Source organism: Protomyctophum bolini (assembly GCF_963924005.1).
Source record: "Protomyctophum bolini genome assembly, chromosome: 17".
Lineage (NCBI taxonomy): Eukaryota > Metazoa > Chordata > Actinopteri > Myctophiformes > Myctophidae > Protomyctophum > Protomyctophum bolini.
Genome location: NC_137878.1, coordinates 18629194 through 18647385, shown reverse-complemented (window position 1 = coordinate 18647385; position 18192 = coordinate 18629194). Strand labels below are relative to the sequence as shown.

Below are 18192 nucleotides of genomic sequence, written 5' to 3'. Positions count from 1 at the left end.
CTAAATGATTTGATTAGGCTCACAGCATAATGTGTCAGTAGGTCTAACTGATAACAGCAGTAGAATAAGTGAACAGAAACGCAAGATTTGATTGAAAACAATTTCTCAGAATTGATAATTATTGTTTAGTGGGATAAGGATTTGGTAATATCTTTACACTTTACTATTCGGAAGGCCATTTTATAATTAAATTTTGATGTTGGTAAAAGATATAAAGAACAAACACAGCATAAAAGCATAATAAACAAATGTGGTCCTGCAATACAAAATAATTTAAATTAGGATATAGCGGTACCAATAAATTGCACTGAAAACCACCTCAAATCAAAGCATAAAAACAAATCTAAAAAAGTGCATCGCTAGCCTATAACTTATTCCACAGTAGTATAGACAGGCAAGAAAGAAATACCTGTAGGCTATATAAAATAACTTTTGCCACAAACTTTAATTGCATCTTGGTATCCGTTTAAGATTATTTTTTCTTGTAACCTATTTTATTGGAACAACAATGGATTTAATATAAATTGTCTAGTTGTAGAACTGTCATATTAAGTTAACATGAGCGTTAACATTTAAATATATCTGACTTTAGCTTAGGCTACATATTTTTAATTTTTTAACCCCATAATACGATATTCGTTTTACTATCACTAGGGTCTGTAGGAAAAAAAACGGATGTGGGCACTGGGCACAAGTGGGCAGGCAAACAAACCTACCTTATGATGTCACTGACTCACTGAGCATCATGAAGGTACTGAAAGACCCACCCACCACAGACATCTGCATCATTTAGAAAATTACAAAGATAATTGTGTTTAGTATTAATTAGTGTTTAGGGTTAATGTTATGGTGCCACAAAGTCCGATAGTATTTAGGTTTTGCGGCTCAGCCACAGGGTGTTGTTGGTTAATTATAGTTATACTCCGTCGTACGACACTGCTTCTCACCGAAGATAGCAGATCTACAAGCCATAGCGCGTCGCGGATGGTACGCGGTGTGAACCTGTAGATTTGCTATTTCTGGTGCGTTGCACTGTCGAACGACGAAGTATGCAGGGAAAGGGCACACGGCGGGGCGCCTCCTTCACTGTCTCTTCAACCAATGGAGTTGGTACTGAGGCGGGTCCACGGTTATCAGATGTACGGCTACTGGCAACAGGTTACTCTAATAACAAGGGGGATTTTCCTCATGTCCTCGGTCCATTGAGAAACATCTATTTATTCTACGATAATTACAATTTACCGGGGGATCTGATTCTGAGTAGACTGTGTTAAAAACATCATCGGATTTGCATTAAACCTACAGGTACAGTACAACAACACGCTTTGGTTCTATAAACCGCTGTTTATTTACTTGTTCTTTGCATTTGTTCCTGTGTTAAATGTGTTGTGCTGCAGGGAATTTTGTTGTGAGCAGCCCGGAATGGCAGAACTGCATTTCGTGGTGGCTGCGTTTTGCTGAGCGGGCGTTTATTATATTTGGAATGGATAAAGGCGAGGGGGAACACCTGTGGCTTTGTGGTGCGTTGGCAGTCGTCTTTACTATACTCAGCTTTTCCTGCTGCTCATAATGATGAATCAAACGCGCCCGACGACGCAGAAAACACACAATCTTTGCTCTTTTGTTTAAGCGCGTTTTATTTTAATGACTAGGATTGGATGCACCATTCATTCACCCAGCCAGTGGCAGTCATAGATGGAGCGCTCGGCTATAGCCCATAATTGGATCTGGTGAGAGTGCGTAAAGAGGATATGAGTGGTGATATAGCAGCTGGCCAGGTAGGCTACAAATAGCAGGATGCGACAACATCTTTGTGCAGTGCTGGTGTGTGTTGTTTGACTTAGCCCCCCCCCCAATACTCTATGCTTAGCCCCCAGTCCGCTCGTGGCCACAGTTTATCATGTAAACAACCCGGTTTCGACTTAAACCGATACTGGCTGACCCGGCTGGTTGGGTGTGACGCAATTAATCCACTAAGAGGCAGGTGCACGTTTTGTGCGTGTGGTGTGCGCTATTGGGCTCTTATGATTGGATTGACTACTGTATATTTATTTAATGTGTTAAATTGGCACATTGTGCGGATATTCTTACCTTTTGGTTAGTATTGGAAGTTCAGCTTGTTTTGGAATATGTCAGATTGCCATATTGCCGTATTTGGTCTTGAAACAAAGATTCTTCATGCTCAGATCAAATGGGACTTGTCAAGAATACTGCCACTGTTGGATCTTAATTTCCACCTGTCCTATGGTAAAATGGGGGACTGTTTGCTTTGGAGTTTTCAGCTTTGGATATAGGTGTCCTAAATGGCACACGTTGTCCCCTTTTCATTCATTGTAGTATCTCTGGGCCACATAAGCCTCTTAGGACACTGGCTAATAGTAGGCAAGTAGATAAATGAGTGCCATTTTTCCGTATCTTCATATTATTGGTCCTTACTAATAATCATAACTTTAAACACAATTTCTGTCTGCTTGCTTACTCTACTGTCTATGTGTCTCATTGCTGCAGGCTTTGAGCAGCTCAGAAACATTCCTACCAATGATATCATTGGGCAATCCTAATAGAAATTGAAGCCAGTTCTTGTATCAATAAAAAGTTTGAAATTACCAAACCTGCCTACCAGTGATGGGTCACTGGACTGTCCATCTCCTCCTCTGAGATGGACTGAGTAGACAGAAATGGTACCCATCTTATATACATATGAAGAAATAAAAGTGGTCCTTAATTTGTAGATTAAGAAGGTATAATGTGTTGACAATCTAACTAATTAACCTGACATAAAAAAAAACAGTAGCCTACTTATGTGTGCACATTTCAGCTTATTTGGTAGCGTAGGGCCTTAGGCTATGGATAAACAAGTCCCTTTAATTGGGGACATTTACCCTACTGTTTTGTTTTCCACACAGGATCAATCCATACTGAACTAGATAAAGTGCCCTTCGGCACAGGTCTCCACCAGGGCAGGTCAGGTTGTGGCCTCCTGGTGGAGCTATAATAGGCCAATGTGAAAAGGGTGCCATTTCTTCTTGCCTTGGATGGCAATTGGATGATTTGAGGCTTTTTGTTCAAAACGGGCCAATCCTGCAAACGTTGAAAGCCAATGTTAGCCAATTAGGATGGAAAATGATATATCGGACAGATCCGTCTTGAACACATGACTATAGAGATAGTGTGTAAGCCAATCAGTGTAGAATCTGAAAAATCCAACAGACTTGTCTTGATCACATGACTACAGAGATCATCTGGACCGATTTGCGTGAGATTTGGATGAAATCTGTGCGACTAACATAAGCAATGTGTTTTACAGAAATCTGCCTCATGGTGGCGCTATAACCGGCAGATGTGCATACATAAGTTGTATACAGATCGATGCAGTTATAGCTAAAAACAGGAATTGGCCTGTTATAGCGCCACCGTGAGGCTGATTTTGGGGGGAAATGTGGCATGTTGTCGTCGGCCTAGTGGAAATGTGCGTGTATAATTTCACGGAAATTGCACACTGTGTTTGTGATTTGTGGCATTTTTTCGAAACGGACCAATCGTGTGAGCTTTGGAAGCCAATCTTAGCCAATCAGGATGGAAGATGGGGAATGGTGCCGCTCCGTGTTGATCACATGACTATGGAGATAGTGTATACCGAATTGTGTGATGTATGGATAAAATGTGTACGAGTAATCTACAGAAATGAGTTGCCTAAATCGGCCTCATGGTGGCGCTATAACAGGCCGTTGAGGAATATTTGGGGCAGAGGTTCGTCGTTGGCATCCAGGGAGTGTGTGTGCAAAGTTTGGCATGGATCAGGCCAACGGTGCCCGAGATTAGCTGATAACGGACGGACGGACGGAAGGACACACGGACTGCGTGCAAAACATACTCTCCCCCCATGCCTTCGGCCTGGTGAAGACAAAGAGTCATTGCCCAAGCTATTACTAAAATAAACTGTAAAGGCAGCAAGCTAGAAATGTTTCATGAACCCCTTTTTTATTAGTGTGGTTGCCCAGAGGCCAACCAAACTATAGTAATTGCTTACAAAGTCATTGCTGTATTCACAGCTGGTCCCTGTGACCTCATGTGGGTCAATACATCATCATGAATCATTCATCATCATCATCATCATCATCATCATCATACTGTACTTATTTAAGATATTATTGGTGAAACCACACTTGCAATTTCCCAGAATTGCGCCTCTGTAGTTTTATTCATTATGGATATTCGTCACATAATGGTTATCTAAACATCCAAGATTACTGATGATGATGATGATAATGATTGATACCAATGGGATATTATTATCAAGGGAATTCCTTCCTGTTCAGTTACCTGGACAAGGAGGATGGAGAATGGAAGTGTAGAAAGAAGAGGAAACGGACAGGGAAAATTAGAAGTGAAGGGCGGGGAGAAAGGGATGAATGACGGCAGATAGGCTTGTTGGGTTACATTCCACTCCTTCTCTCTGTTGATACAGCCATTCCTTGTGACAAGAGAAACCTGTCAGGGAGCAGACATAAAGTGGTCTAGTTGTCGCCAAACAGGACTCTGCTACTGTTGGCTCCCAATACATGACTAAGCTCATAATGGGTGTTTTCTTTGTTTACTTAACAAAAATGGACTTAACACGTTTCCTCATTTTCAGCAACCGCTTACTATTATACATTCATATCAGGAAATTACCTAGTAGGTCCACAGTATTGAGCAACTGCTGCACAGCAGTTGGGAGTTCACTAGTTAAGCACCTCGTTCAAGGGCACCTCAACAACAATTTCTTTCTTAACCAACCATCTACAAGTATTTTACCTATTCTAGAGTCAACAGATGCTTGAGATGATTCTGTTAAAAGTTAGCCTTTTCTCTTGTTCCTATTACACAGAGCAGTGCTGCTAATCAATATTCAGCAGGACTGAAGACATTCACCACACTCTGCAGACCTTTCGACCTCATACCCTTCTATTCATACATGTAGATGTTGGCCCAGTTCTTCAAATCCAATCATACAGTTCCTCCATAATCCACGATCCTCCAACAAATGCAAACCACGCGGAACATTTTAGGATAAAGGGAATGTCTGGAATCCCGAGAATGTTTTTCAGGAGGGGGAAAAAACAAAGGTTCACTTTGACTCAATCTAACCTTATAGCAGGTCAAGGTGCTGGCTGTTATACTATAACTAATGGTTGTTTCATTACCTGCAATTTATGGTTCCATCTGATCTCAGACCCTCTATATGCAGTAAGCATCGTAGGTGTGGAGAAGTAAGACAGGATCTGGGGTGGAGGCTATGACCTTTGTAACCTGAATACTAGCAAGACAGGGCACTGTAATATGAACATAGTATGTGTGTAATGCATGAGTGGGCATGTGTATGCATGTGGTTTCCATGCCAAAGAGATTACACTTTATTTAAAATCCATGTTGAAAACATTACACATCCATTTAGTGGTTTATGCATTCCTTTATCAAAAGTAATGAGTTCTTATATTAGTTTGGATTTGGGTATGATATTCATGTTGTTTGACCTTGACATGGGCTGTAGTCAATTATTGTGTCACTGTGGTAGATGGAGAGAGTTACTAGCAGAGTTATTGTGATGACCCAAAATGGTCCCTGAGGGAATGCTTCAATGGATGGGCAGTGGAGGGCAGGTGTATAGTGTCCACACCATACATCGTATCTATTGTATGTGCAGTGTGCACACATTCACATTAGTGTATGCACATGTGCTCAAGTTAATGCAATGCTCAAAGTAAACAGAACACGCCTCAGTGGGTCCGGTCGCCCCTCTGAAGTCATGTATAAAGAGAGAAGCTTTGGCAGAGACAGAGAGAGAGAGAGAGAAGGCGGGGGGCATTCCTAACATAACCCTTAGTAGTTTCATGCTCTGCAGAGCCTGGACAATAGGAAGAGTATTCACCTACCCATACAGCTTATTATCGACTCACCCATTTGCAGGGCAAAAGTTGGAGATTCTCAGGTCATACGACTCAGGTTGTTTTTAATGTTCTATCACTTTGGAGTTGGAGTTGTGTTAAATCTAGTTGAAAATAATGTGTACAATAATACATACATAATATGCCTACACATTTTGATTCTGGTAAATTATACATTCCGTTTTAAGTAATATGGCCCTCAATGTCTGTGTAGCCCAGCAGGGTTTTTTTAGAGGGTAGACTCTGACACTATTATGTAGGTTACTAATTGCACTGCAAGGCTCTTAGGATAAAATCAAAATAGCATTATGCAGGGTAGCCTAAATTGGTGGCAATGTATTGATCATCTGTGTGGTGTGATGTCGGGCCACTCCCACTGACACACTAATAAACACTTACCACGCTGTGAACAAACCAGACCTCCCAGCCCATACCATTACCCATGCATTCTCCCATTTTCTCAATGCCCTTCTCTCTCTATTTCAGTTTTTCTCTGTTTCTCTCCCTCTGTTGCTTTTGTGTCTCGAGGGAGTCCACCTCTATATCTGTAACACGCAAATAGACACTCCTGTATCTCTTTCCTATCAGCCTCTGCGTGTAATCTAAACAAGTAGTTGTGAACCTGAACAAACAGGTTGCCAGTGACCCAGTGGCATATTTGGCTTGACAAAAAAACAATTCTTATGAAATAATCTATTTGGCCTACAGAGCAGGCATGGCAGCTGACACTTTCATCAAGATATACCAGGCAGACAGGCAGTGTCATATGCCAGGGGAATCATACTTTGACCACACCTGGGGAGAAAGTAGGTCATTCACACCAAATGTTTAGAATCAGGAAAACGGCTTTGAAGAGAGGAGGAGTGGAAATGGAGAAAGGCTGAGTATCTTATTGAGTTAGTCATCTGTAATTTAATGTTGGTAATGAAAGTCATATGCAATGACTGGCAGCAAAGCAGAGGATAGAAATCGGTCAAAGGGTAATTTTAGTAGAGCAACATCTTAGGTTATAGAGCGGTGAGAAACTCTTTGTGGCCTGCATGCAATCATTGTTTGCAATGCATGCAGATATTTGTGGCTAATCAAATAAAAGCTAATGGGCTAATCACTGATAACAGGTGGAGCACTTAAAATACCTCTGTTTCACCCTGCACAACAAACTGACTTTTACTTAACATTATACTCCATGGCCTGATATGGTAAATGGTGCATTTATCCAAGGCGCTTTACATAGATTGTGCATTACATTCACCAATTCACACACCGATGGCAGAGGAAACCATGCAAGGCACCAATCTGCTCACCAGAGGTTCAGTGTCTTGCTCAAGGACACTTTGACAGTTGACACTAACCTTGGGGGATCCTGGGATCGAACTGGGAACGTTCCAGTTCCAAAGCAGCCACTCTACCTTCTGAGCCACTGCCGCCGATATGCTGTCAACACACTGACCGTTCATCATTCACCACACCGCCACCTTTTACTCAGCATAATAGAACCAAATCGCTATACACACCATCACAGACCTGACTCACAAGTACGCAAAGCCAAAACCATCTGGTTGCAGGTACAGGACATTGAGATGTCCTGTACTTGCTATATGTCTGTTTTGTTTGTTTTGCTGTATTTCAGTGTATCTGTTTGTTTTATCTGTATTATGTACCGTCTGTCCTATCTGAGGTCAATATCTCTTTCTTCTGTTCTCGTAACGTGTTGCTCTGTTGACTAACTTGAATTCATATTCTTATCTCTTCCCTTGTCTGCTCAGACAAAATCCCAGGAAGTCAACATGAGCACCCTCTCCACAGACAAGAAGCCACTCGTGGATTACGGTGTTCAGATACGTTTCATCAAGGACCTCCATGACACAGGTGGGGGGTACCCTGAAAAGTCCAGAGGAGGCAGCAATGCCACTCCTCCTTCAAATAAGTATGGAGTGGCCGTGCGAGTTCAGGGCATCTCTGGGCAGCCCTATGTGGTCCTAAAAGATGGGGAGAAAGGAGACTCCTACGGGGTTCAACTGAAGTCCCAGGCCCAGTCTCCAACCACCTCCTGCTCGGACCCCCATCTCCATACAACAGCCTTCCAAAACGCTGGGAAGGATCAGACCCCACAAACCCTTATGCTTCCACCCGAAACATGGCCAGCTCCCCCGTCTCTCCGCTAGAGAACGAGGTTGCGGATGCCTTCAGAAGCCCGTTCAAAAGACCCCCTGGGGACGGGCAAGCAGGTAGCCAGGGAGAGGGTGAGCCTGAGGCTGTGAAAAAAACACAGACAGAGAGCACGATGACCGAGCTCCGGCCCAAGGCTCCAACCAATGGTGTGGAGAGAGTGGACAGAGGCTGGGCCAATGGGGAGGGGCTTAATGAGGCAGGACTGAAACCGGTTAATTTAAATGGTTTGGGTCCAGAGGGCTCAAGCAGAATGGTGCTCGGCCTGCCGGCTCACTTGGAAGGTACAGTGGGAAAAAACTGAGCCAGGATTCTTTTGTGGAGTCTTTCCCAGAGCCTCTCCTCCGTTGTCAGTTGAGGAAGAACCCATTCCAGCAATAGACACCAACTCATTGGCTCCAATCAACAAGCTCATCAACAAGTTTAACAGCAGCAGTCCAGATAGTGCTCCGCAGCAAACCAGGGGCCGTACTGGCGCAAGGCAGCGGCTCAAGTTTGAAGAACGCAAGCGTTCCAGAAGCCTGGATGCTCGAAAAGACAATCACCCTGAAATCTCTCCTCCCTCTCCCACTCCAAACCCCTACGCTGCTCCTCTCTCACCGTTCTCCTCCCCATCTTCGTCCAGTTCCTTGACATCATCTGCCCCGGAAAGCAGTAGCCTGGGAAGGAACCCTGCTTCTGTTGCCAAGGTGACAACACATACTGCCCCCAAGCTGAGCAACCAGTCACCAGGGAACTTTGTTGCCAAGGACACCCCTCCCGCTATACCAAAAAACCAGTAGGTATCATGATATTCACAGGCAGGATGTGTGTCATTTTCTTTCATTTGCCCGAACGAATTGGTAAGCGTTCAAAGTAGCTAAGCGACAATTTGTTGTCTCTTTAAAGGAGTTTCCTGCGGTTCCTAGTAACCAGAATCAAAGTGCAGATGTCAAAGATGGGGATGCAGCACAAGCCAAACAAGCCATCTACAACATCCTCAAAGCAGGGTAACTGAGGCTACAAAATACACTCACTACTCAAGTGACTAGCTACAGTTACATTAGTCTCATTAAAAGCACTGTGTCCGTCTTTCTTCTCATTCTTCAGGACCAGTGAAAGTGATGCATCCATCAAAAGAAAGGTCAACCTCCTCTATGAAACAACCCACAGTGTCAAGGTATGAATGTATGATGTGAGCGTCAAAGAAGGAATTCAAAAATGTCTTCTGTCTTTCAGATTAGAAGGAGTAACGTTTTGTTTAGTGGTTATTCGTTCTGTGGAAGTAGTATTAGTGGGGAATCTGGTAGTAGTGTAACATATCTGCAGTTGTCTGAGTCAGTCATCTATAAAAGCCCAAACTCAGGGCTGCCAAGTTTCAGGAAAATGCAAGAGTGAGACTTTAGTGTCCTGATGCTGATTTAATGTCGATTTGGCACTTTTTAACATAGATTTAGAGGAATACAGACATCCTACCCTAGAAATAAAAATCCTAAAAAAACATTTTATATGCCACATCAACATATTTGTGTATATATAGGCTAAATATTTCGCTTAAACTGCAAAAGAAAGTAATAGCTAGCATATGATGCTGAATAATAGCACACCTTTTGAATAATAGCATTTAATAAAATGAGTGAAAGAGTTGCACCAGGCGAAGAGATGGTCAGTCTCCTATTGGTCATATAGTGCACCTCCATATGTGTGCCTAATTGCCTATGTCTCCAGTCCTATTAAATATCCTGATTTGGATAGGGACACATGATCTGATGCAGGACAATGTCACTATGACAGTAAGAGACAAGACTCATTCACCCCATAATCTCAGTGGAAATGGGGGAATATGTTGTGAAATAAAAAGTCAGATTCTAAGACTGGAATTAGGGATTGTACATGTTCTTAGTTAAAACCCAACTCTGTCCCTATAATGTGCTATAATTACTGAAAGAAATCATTGATTTTATTTATTTTTAATTTATGAAAGTTTTTCTTTTTTGAGAATGCTTTTTGCAAATGTTTTGAAATAATAATAATAATTAAAAACAAAATGTAGGAAACAAAAAATAATACAGAATGTGCCTGCGACCCACAAATGGGTCCCGACCCGGTGTTAGGAAAAACATTGCTTTAGAGCAAGCTGTACATTTACCTTACAAGGGCTGGTAAATCCCTCATCAGTGCAAATAGTTTAGCTGTTTTTATTTTCCACTATTAAATGGTTTTCTGATGAGGCGATGGTAACATCTGGTTGGTAGTCTGCTCTCTTTTGTGAGGATATAAAATGCAATTTAATCTATTCTTACTGTCTCCAAGGGTGCTCTTTTTGCAAGCCAAAGAATGCAAAAATGAAATCAAGTGGCATGCTGTGTATTTTATGGGTCATTTTTTGGCTCCATCCCAAAACCTTTATGCTCCTCTGACACCTAATTAAGGCGCATTCCACTCTGGCTCTTATAATATTTGCACACGGCCCAACTTGAATCTACATCCCTAATCTGTTCCTGAGCTATGCGTTTGGCTTCTTATCCTCTCATAATGGCCACATAAATGACAGCGTATTGCACATATAAGTACTTCAGTATATGTAGCATTATGTACGATCCCTCGACCTCGTTGCGTAACTGTTGTGTTTTTACCCATGCATGCCTGCCTGCAAATCGTTCCCCCTTGCCTGGTCTCTTGGCAACGCTGCACCTGCAGAGGAAAGCTGATTAGGGCCACAGTTTGTTAAGGACTCAGCCATTGAGATCCATCAATAATTGAGTTGGAGTGGAACCCTGCACTACATGGGGGTTGGCCAGCCTGCCGGCCGGTGTGGCTCAGTTTTCTGCATGGTCCTGTTTAAAAGATGGCACTGTGTCTTTCCATGTTACCATGGCACCCGTGCTTTCCACCACTCATTGGATCCATGGTGAACTATTTTCAGAATATAGACCGCATTGCAATAGCTTTTGGACTTTTGGACTAAACCAAAAATATTCCATGCCAAAGCCTAAAAGTTATGAAATGTGTGCAGTATCCAGATTCTTTTAACTATCCATGCCTAACCAAATAATCCCTAGCATCACTTTTCTGGACCCTATATAAAGGGGAATATTTGGTGACAATTGCCGGTCTACAAGCTCACAACGTATCATGTTGTGACTTGTGAGCTTGCCCTGATGAAGACTCTAAGGAGTCGAAACATGTTGGCTTTTTAAGTTCTGGGGGATCCAGTCAACGAAGTATATAGGGTGTAGTGGTTAATGTCCTCTTAATGAATAGGACCCAATGTACTGTCAACAGAGTTCAAGTGTCTTTAATAGAACCCATGCTGGTGTTTCGGGTTACCTGGGGCCAAGGCAGGTGGTCTATGTAATGTGTATTTGTAATTGCATACTTCGAGAGAAAACATGATAGCCCTGCCCCGTGACATTTATCTCATTCAATAAATCAAACCATCAAAATGGCTAGGAGGTTATTACAGACCACCAGTGTGTTCATTTGTCAAAACATCATGATCACAGAGGCTACTAGAAGCGTATGTACTCTATGATTCAAGACCAGGCATTTATTTTAAATGTTTTACAGCATCTAATTTGCATGAACCCTTATACAATGGCTCTGTATATCAGATAAGCCCATGTCTGTATGAACTAGCTCATCAGAAGTGGGTCTTTAATTTATTAACATAACTAGACTGGTGCCCGGCTGTAGAGCACTGAGTCGGTAACGATGGAAGTTGGAGATCCATGCCCCATCCGGCTATGTTGTACCCGACCCGTTCCACCCATCTGTCTGTGTCCCCTTTTTTTTTACTGAGATTTCAGTATCTGTCTCTGTCCCTTTATTCCTATATATGGAGTTCTGTGTCAGGCATGCCCAAATATGGGTTGTGATGTCAGAACAGGCCAGCTCCATATATGGAGTCTGGGCAGGGTCCCTGTCCAGAGCCTGGGCAGAGATATTTTGTGGCGGTTCTGGACAACAGTGGGTCCGACCGACTGACACCGGGCACTGCACTCCCTGTGGCGGTGTGGAACACGTGTGTCGAATTTGATGCATTTGCGTGCACTACAGCCGTACACATAGACACACACACACAGAGACATGGTGCAGTTATAGATAAGATGGGGTTAACTGATGCAATTTGCTATTGATAAATTCCTTTTGAAGGCTTTTCAATCATCTCACTTTCGCTTCTGTTTGTCAGAGCAGAGAGGATAAAGAGTCCCAGTATTATTTACTATAGCAGGCAAACAGCACAAAATGCAAAATGTCTCTGTAATAATCTCTAACTGATAAGACATGGAATAGGAATGTTTGTCCTGGCACACGTCACTCCTTCAGTCTGTCTTTTTCTTCCTTCAATCTTTCTCTTTCTTTTCTCTTCTCTGTAGAGCTGGAATCAACCAATATGTATCTCTCTCCCCTATCTTTGTCTTCTATATCTCTCTCTCTCTCTCTCTCTCTCTCTCTCTCTCTCTCTCTCTCTCTCTCTCTCTCTGTCGTGCTCTATGGAGTGTGTAGGAGGACGATGAGACTGGAAAGCCATGCTTAGATTTCTATTCAAGGTTGAGAACCTCAACTAAGTGGGATGGGGTGGTGTGAGATGTTTTTGTACGCCCTGTGTAAAATCTTTACTGGCTGACTCTTCTGCTGGAGTGCTATCCAGACATTATAACCTGGGGCACATGAGCTGTTTTGGTTTCCAGAGGAACTTTTTGGAAGGATTTAATTTGTTTCCCTATAGTTTGATTGGCAGTTTGCTCGAAATGAAAATAAATATATAATATATTAATAATTTAAAAAGAAAAAAAGGTCAACATAGCAAATAATAGTGAGAGAAGCATCACTCTGACATATGGAATGAAAGTTGTATGAATATAGAAAAAGGTGTTATGTCTGTTATGATATGTCATGTCTCCCTCATCCTTCTGTGTGTGTAGAAGGCAGAATCTAATGGTATTCAAAAAGGGGAGGAGAGTTGGAATGACAACATTAAGCTCCAGGAGAAGCTGAACCGCAACCTGATGGAGCTACAGCAGGCTCATGATGAGTATGTGTTTGTGTAGAATTATAGTTTTAACCTACTTTTGTCATTGATGGCTGGGATTTGTCATATGACATTAACATAATAAAGCTTGTTCACCTAGTATACTTATACTTCATTTCAAATAATAGTTTACAATTATAATAGTTTACAATAGGTCTACCTAACACTTTCTGAATTGGCTTGATTACGCACGCACGCACGCGCACGTCGAGCACACACACACACACACACACACACACACACACACACACACACACACACACACACACAAGCCCTATTTAAAAAAACTAGTGGAAATAGTCAATCTTTATGCTCTCAATATCACGGTTTGTAGATCGGCAATTTTCCCATTGTTGAATTGTTTGGATGACAAAAATGCTATTGTATTATGCTGCATTGTGCCAAAGTGGGAGGCAAGGTTGAAAGTGGTTAAAATGCCAGTAATTGTTGTCCGTGCAGCAGTTTTGCAGATTGGTTTTTCAGTTGGATAATTGGGTGAGGGAATTGATGAATTACTGTGTGTGTGTGTGTGTGTCTGTGTCTGTGTCTGTGTCTGTGTCTGTGCCTGTGCAGACTGGCTGAGTTGCGTATGGCCAGGGAGGGGGCGGAGTCTCGCGTGCGCCAGCAGGAGGACCAGTTAGCAGGACTTCAGGAGGAACTGAGGAGAGTGTCGGAGAACTCACCTCACACAGACTCACTACAGACGGTATTGACAGTGACACACACACACACACACACACACACACACACACACACACTCTCTTGAAGTTAAATAACACCTCCTGGTTTGGAAGAAAGCCAATTATTAGCAATTAAATTACATGCTCACTCCATGGCTTGCCGCTTCTCTCTCTTGCTTTCTCTTTACTTCTATTTCTCTCCTGTCTCCGTCTCTCCCGTGTACTCATCCTGTCTTTATCCATCTTCCGTTCTGTCTCTCCACGTCTCTCGCTCCATCTTCAAGTCTACCTCTTTCTCTTGCTCTCTGACCAACCGCTCTCTCTCCATCCTTCTGCTGGTCTTCTTCTCCCCGATCTATCATGTCTTCCCTCTCTCATCCTCTCACTTCCTCTTCCTGCAGGATGTGAGGTCGCTGCAGGCGGACCTGGCCGAGGCGGCTGTGCTGCGGCAGCGGCAGGAGGAGACGCTGAGACAGCGGGAGCGAGAGCTGACCGCCCTGAAGGGGGCGCTGAAGGACGAGGTGGAGTGCCACGACCAGGAGGTGGAGGCCCTGAGGGAGCAGTACAGCGAGGACATGGACAAGCTGAGGAGTACCATGGAGCAGGTGACCCAGGTAAGCTGCCTCCATGTTCCACCTGCTCCATGGTACTGAGGAGTACCATGGAGCAGGTGACCCAGGTAAGCTGCCTCCATGTTCCACCCCCACCCTGCCCGCCCTTTGAATCTTCATCTGCACAGATTGTTCAGCTTGTGTTACCGTGGGCTTGCAGAGGCAAATGGCTTAAAACACTGCACACATTAATCGGAAGGCACCTTTGTGTGTTTGCTAACATTGATTCAAGTTTATTTGTCACTCACTCATATACCGTACTAGGTACTGTACTGTACTGTACTGTAAAAGCAATGAAAAATGTGCTTGTACAATGCAATACTAGACGGTTACTGTCCATGGAGACAGACATAACAAGTACAGGTACACTATTTGCACAGGGTTATGTCGGGTTATGTCCCAAAAGAAGTAGAACTGATGACAGTGTATGCTCTGTTGTGAGCAACTACGGGTGTTTACAGATTGAAGGCAGTTTGCCCTTGAGACACCTCAGGTGTTTTGGTTTTCCACATCGGCACACATAGTCAGTTGCTGGGGTGATATTTATCATTCACAGTCCCTTTAGCTCTGCTCAAACACCTGCTGTTGAATGAGTCCTGTAGGTAGGGGAGAGGGAGGTCCCTGTGGACCACGGTGACCTCCTTCCCCTAGCTACAGGACAGGAACAGGAACAGGAGAAGGTTCACCATCTCAGAAAATCCCTTTACTTTTCTACCACTTTAGGGTCCAAGTGGTAGCAAAGTAAAGTGATTCCAGGACCTTTTCTGAGACCTTGAACCTTCTCAGATGTGATTCAGGTGTCAATAGCCATGGTTCTCAAAGTGGGGTCCGACGCATAGCCAGGGGGTCCGCAAAATAATTCAGATATTATTTTTTAATCTAAAATGTATACACGGTTGCTGTGTTGCGAGGATAAGGGAGTACTTGGAAAAGATTCACCCCTCCAATGGGTTCCTGGGCCAAAACAGTTAGAAAATGCACAAAAGACTTTGGCCAAAGATGGCTATAGGCCAGGGGTTCTCAATGTCAAGTCCTCTGCGATGTGCACGCCGAGGTAAATGAAGCTGCTCAGAATACTTAGTTATGATCTTTCTATTGAATGTAATTCACAGTTTGCAGATGCACTGCATTTTTTATGTTTACTAACAGTAGGCCTATAAATTACCTTTTTTTTGTATTCCTCATATTTGCATTTTATGCAATACCCAGTGGTTATTATATGCAATTCTACAATAATTGAAGACGGCTGAGAACATTGCCCATAGTTTATGCAAAGAAATTAATAATTGGTAGTTAAGACATCATGAAGGTATAATGAATTGTTTGTTTCAGATTAGTTTATTGAAGATAATTTTAATTTAATTTGACATACAGTAGGTCCAGTTAATTTGATAGGTCCAGTTTTACCAGTAGTCAGTGCACAACTTTAAGACACTTGTATGGAGTGTTTTCCAAATCCTTACAAGGAAGTAGTTGCATGTACCTCATTTAGCCTTTCTTCTGGCAAAGGCTATTGTTGTCAGGTTTCTTATCTTCCTAACACACACACACACACACACACACACACACACACACTCACCTATCTATGTGCGACACATGCAACAAGTGTTGCATGTGTCAATAATGGCCATACATCACATAACTAGAGGAATAATGCCTTGCGCGAAGAACCAAGATATTAACATTATAAGTTTGCCTACATTGTATAGTAGACCAATATGTTCAGTCAGAAATAGCAAAACAGCAAGAGGGGGAGAGATTTGTGTTAAAACCATTTGGTTTACAGCAGATAGGCCATTTAATGGTGTGTGTTGGCAGATTGAATGTTATTGTTTCACAAGTAGGCCTACAGGCCAGCGCCATTACTCCGACCGCTAGGCTCCGTGCAATAAGCGTTGTTTTGACCAGAAATGCCGTCTGGGAGGGGGATTTGGCAGTCCAGTGTCTAAGCTAACAACAGATAGCCATCCGAAGCTAATGTGAGTAGCCTTTCCACTAGATCGGATCAAACACATTTTTACAACTGAATAAACATAGCCTTTTGGCAGCGTCGCTTCCCGACAAATAACGAAGACTACGTGTTTTGGCGGGGAAACGGTTAAGAGATCTTTAGGAGTCACAGCCCATATGCAGGAATAAATTGTAAGTCAGACTTTGGAGAAAGTGATAGTAGTGTCAGGGAAAGGTACTGAGAAGACTAGAGGGAGAAATAAGCAGTTGACAGTTCAAGGCAGTGTGTGGTAGAGGTTGACAGTTGGAGGCTAGAGGGGGATCAAAGTAGTTGGGAAACCAACCATCTGCCACACGTCCAAAGGGGAATCTTCCGCAGGGCCTGGCCAAGGTTCAGGCAGGACAGTTGCTGGTTTGGCTCCACCCCTTTCATAGTCTACTTCCACCTGGGTGCTGCTGTGTTTATTCCTAGTCCTACTAATAACAACATTACATGTTTACGGCAGTGGTGCTGACAGATTCTGCTGTTATCCGAAGAGAGATTAGGTCCTGCCTGATGTTTCTTTCTGCTAATGTTTTTCTCCATTGCCCCTTGCGCCACACACCTTTTTGATATTTACATCACCCCAGTTGTCTGTTATTTGCATATCAGATTGTAATAGAATACCAGGAATATGATGTGCATAGAAACTGCATATTACGCATACTTTGCTTATACACACATAACTTAAGTGTGTGTGTGTGTGTGTGTGTGTGTGTGTTAGTCGCAGGGGCAGATTGAGGAGGAGAGGCAGAGGGTAAATGCTTCCATTGTCTCTCTGGAAGAAGATCTGGATGGTTGCAGGGACGAGGGGGAACAGTGGAAGAGCCTGCTGGAAGCCACTGCAGAAGAGCTGGACACTACTAAGCAGGAGTAAGTGTGTCACCATGGCAGGGAACTCCACATAATGCCGATATAAATAATACACATGGAGCAAATATCAACACATGCTCTAGTAAGCACTGGGTCTTTCGAATTGCCATGTGCAGCTAACTATGTATCTATGTACAGTAGGCAAATTAATTCCTCCACCCACCTAACCCACTTATCCACCTAATGTTCCTCATGGATGAGACACCTTCACACCTTCCTTTGAGGGGTGACCCCGCCTTCTGGTTCCAAATGCGCCATTGGTGGGTGGGTAGAGAGTAAAAACAGCTACGTATGCTGAGGTGACCTCGCTGCTTATCACTGCTGTTCAGTGATGTCATTTTGTTTTAATCCACCCACCCAGTTGGTTGGATTTATCTGGAGCATGTAGTTCCCTATAGAGTCAGGATATCCTTTATCAGTAGGGCCACCTACAGTAAAATCCTATAATATATTATCATTATTGTTATAAAGCATTATAAATATGTTTGAGAGCTTGAGCTGTAACTATAATAATAGTGTGATAAGCGGATTATAATGCAAGCATTATAGATACGGGCATACAGTTCATATAGGATCAATGCTGAGACTTAGACTTTGCTGCATGGTATTGTTGCTGTATGGCGCAAGACATTGTTCAGTATATTATAACACTATTGTATCCTGCTGGCTTTCGTCCAGAGCTCTTATATTGTATTTCTTTGTAATGCATGCATTCTTTCCTTTTCACTGGACTCTTTGTTGGGCAGGAACGTGCAGCCCAGCAGCAGTCAAATGTGAGAGAAGAAATTAATTTCACTGTTTGGTTTGAGAAGCATAGCTTAGTTCCCAGTGTGATCAAAGCCTCACAAGATATGGACATGCATTTATTTTTTGCGTGGTTATATCTCAAAAATATTTACTGACTTTTGATTGTATTGATAAGACTTAC

The 18192-nt window shown here is 42.9% G+C and overlaps 1 protein-coding gene across 1 annotated transcript in view; it reads left to right on the top strand.

Moving 5' to 3' along the window:
• Nucleotides 1-1174: 1174 nt before the first annotated feature.
• The window catches only part of cgnb (cingulin b), a 31766-nt gene continuing 14748 nt past the window's right edge, over nucleotides 1175-18192 (top strand). The window contains 11 exon segments of the mRNA XM_080787726.1: nucleotides 1175-1305; nucleotides 7694-7981; nucleotides 7984-8332; nucleotides 8335-8435; nucleotides 8438-8874; nucleotides 9005-9085; nucleotides 9186-9255; nucleotides 13004-13113; nucleotides 13684-13816; nucleotides 14192-14404; nucleotides 17116-17264. Of these exon segments, the coding sequence (XP_080643852.1) occupies nucleotides 7715-7981; nucleotides 7984-8332; nucleotides 8335-8435; nucleotides 8438-8874; nucleotides 9005-9085; nucleotides 9186-9255; nucleotides 13004-13113; nucleotides 13684-13816; nucleotides 14192-14404; nucleotides 17116-17264 (1910 nt within the window). The 5' untranslated portion in view covers nucleotides 1175-1305; nucleotides 7694-7714.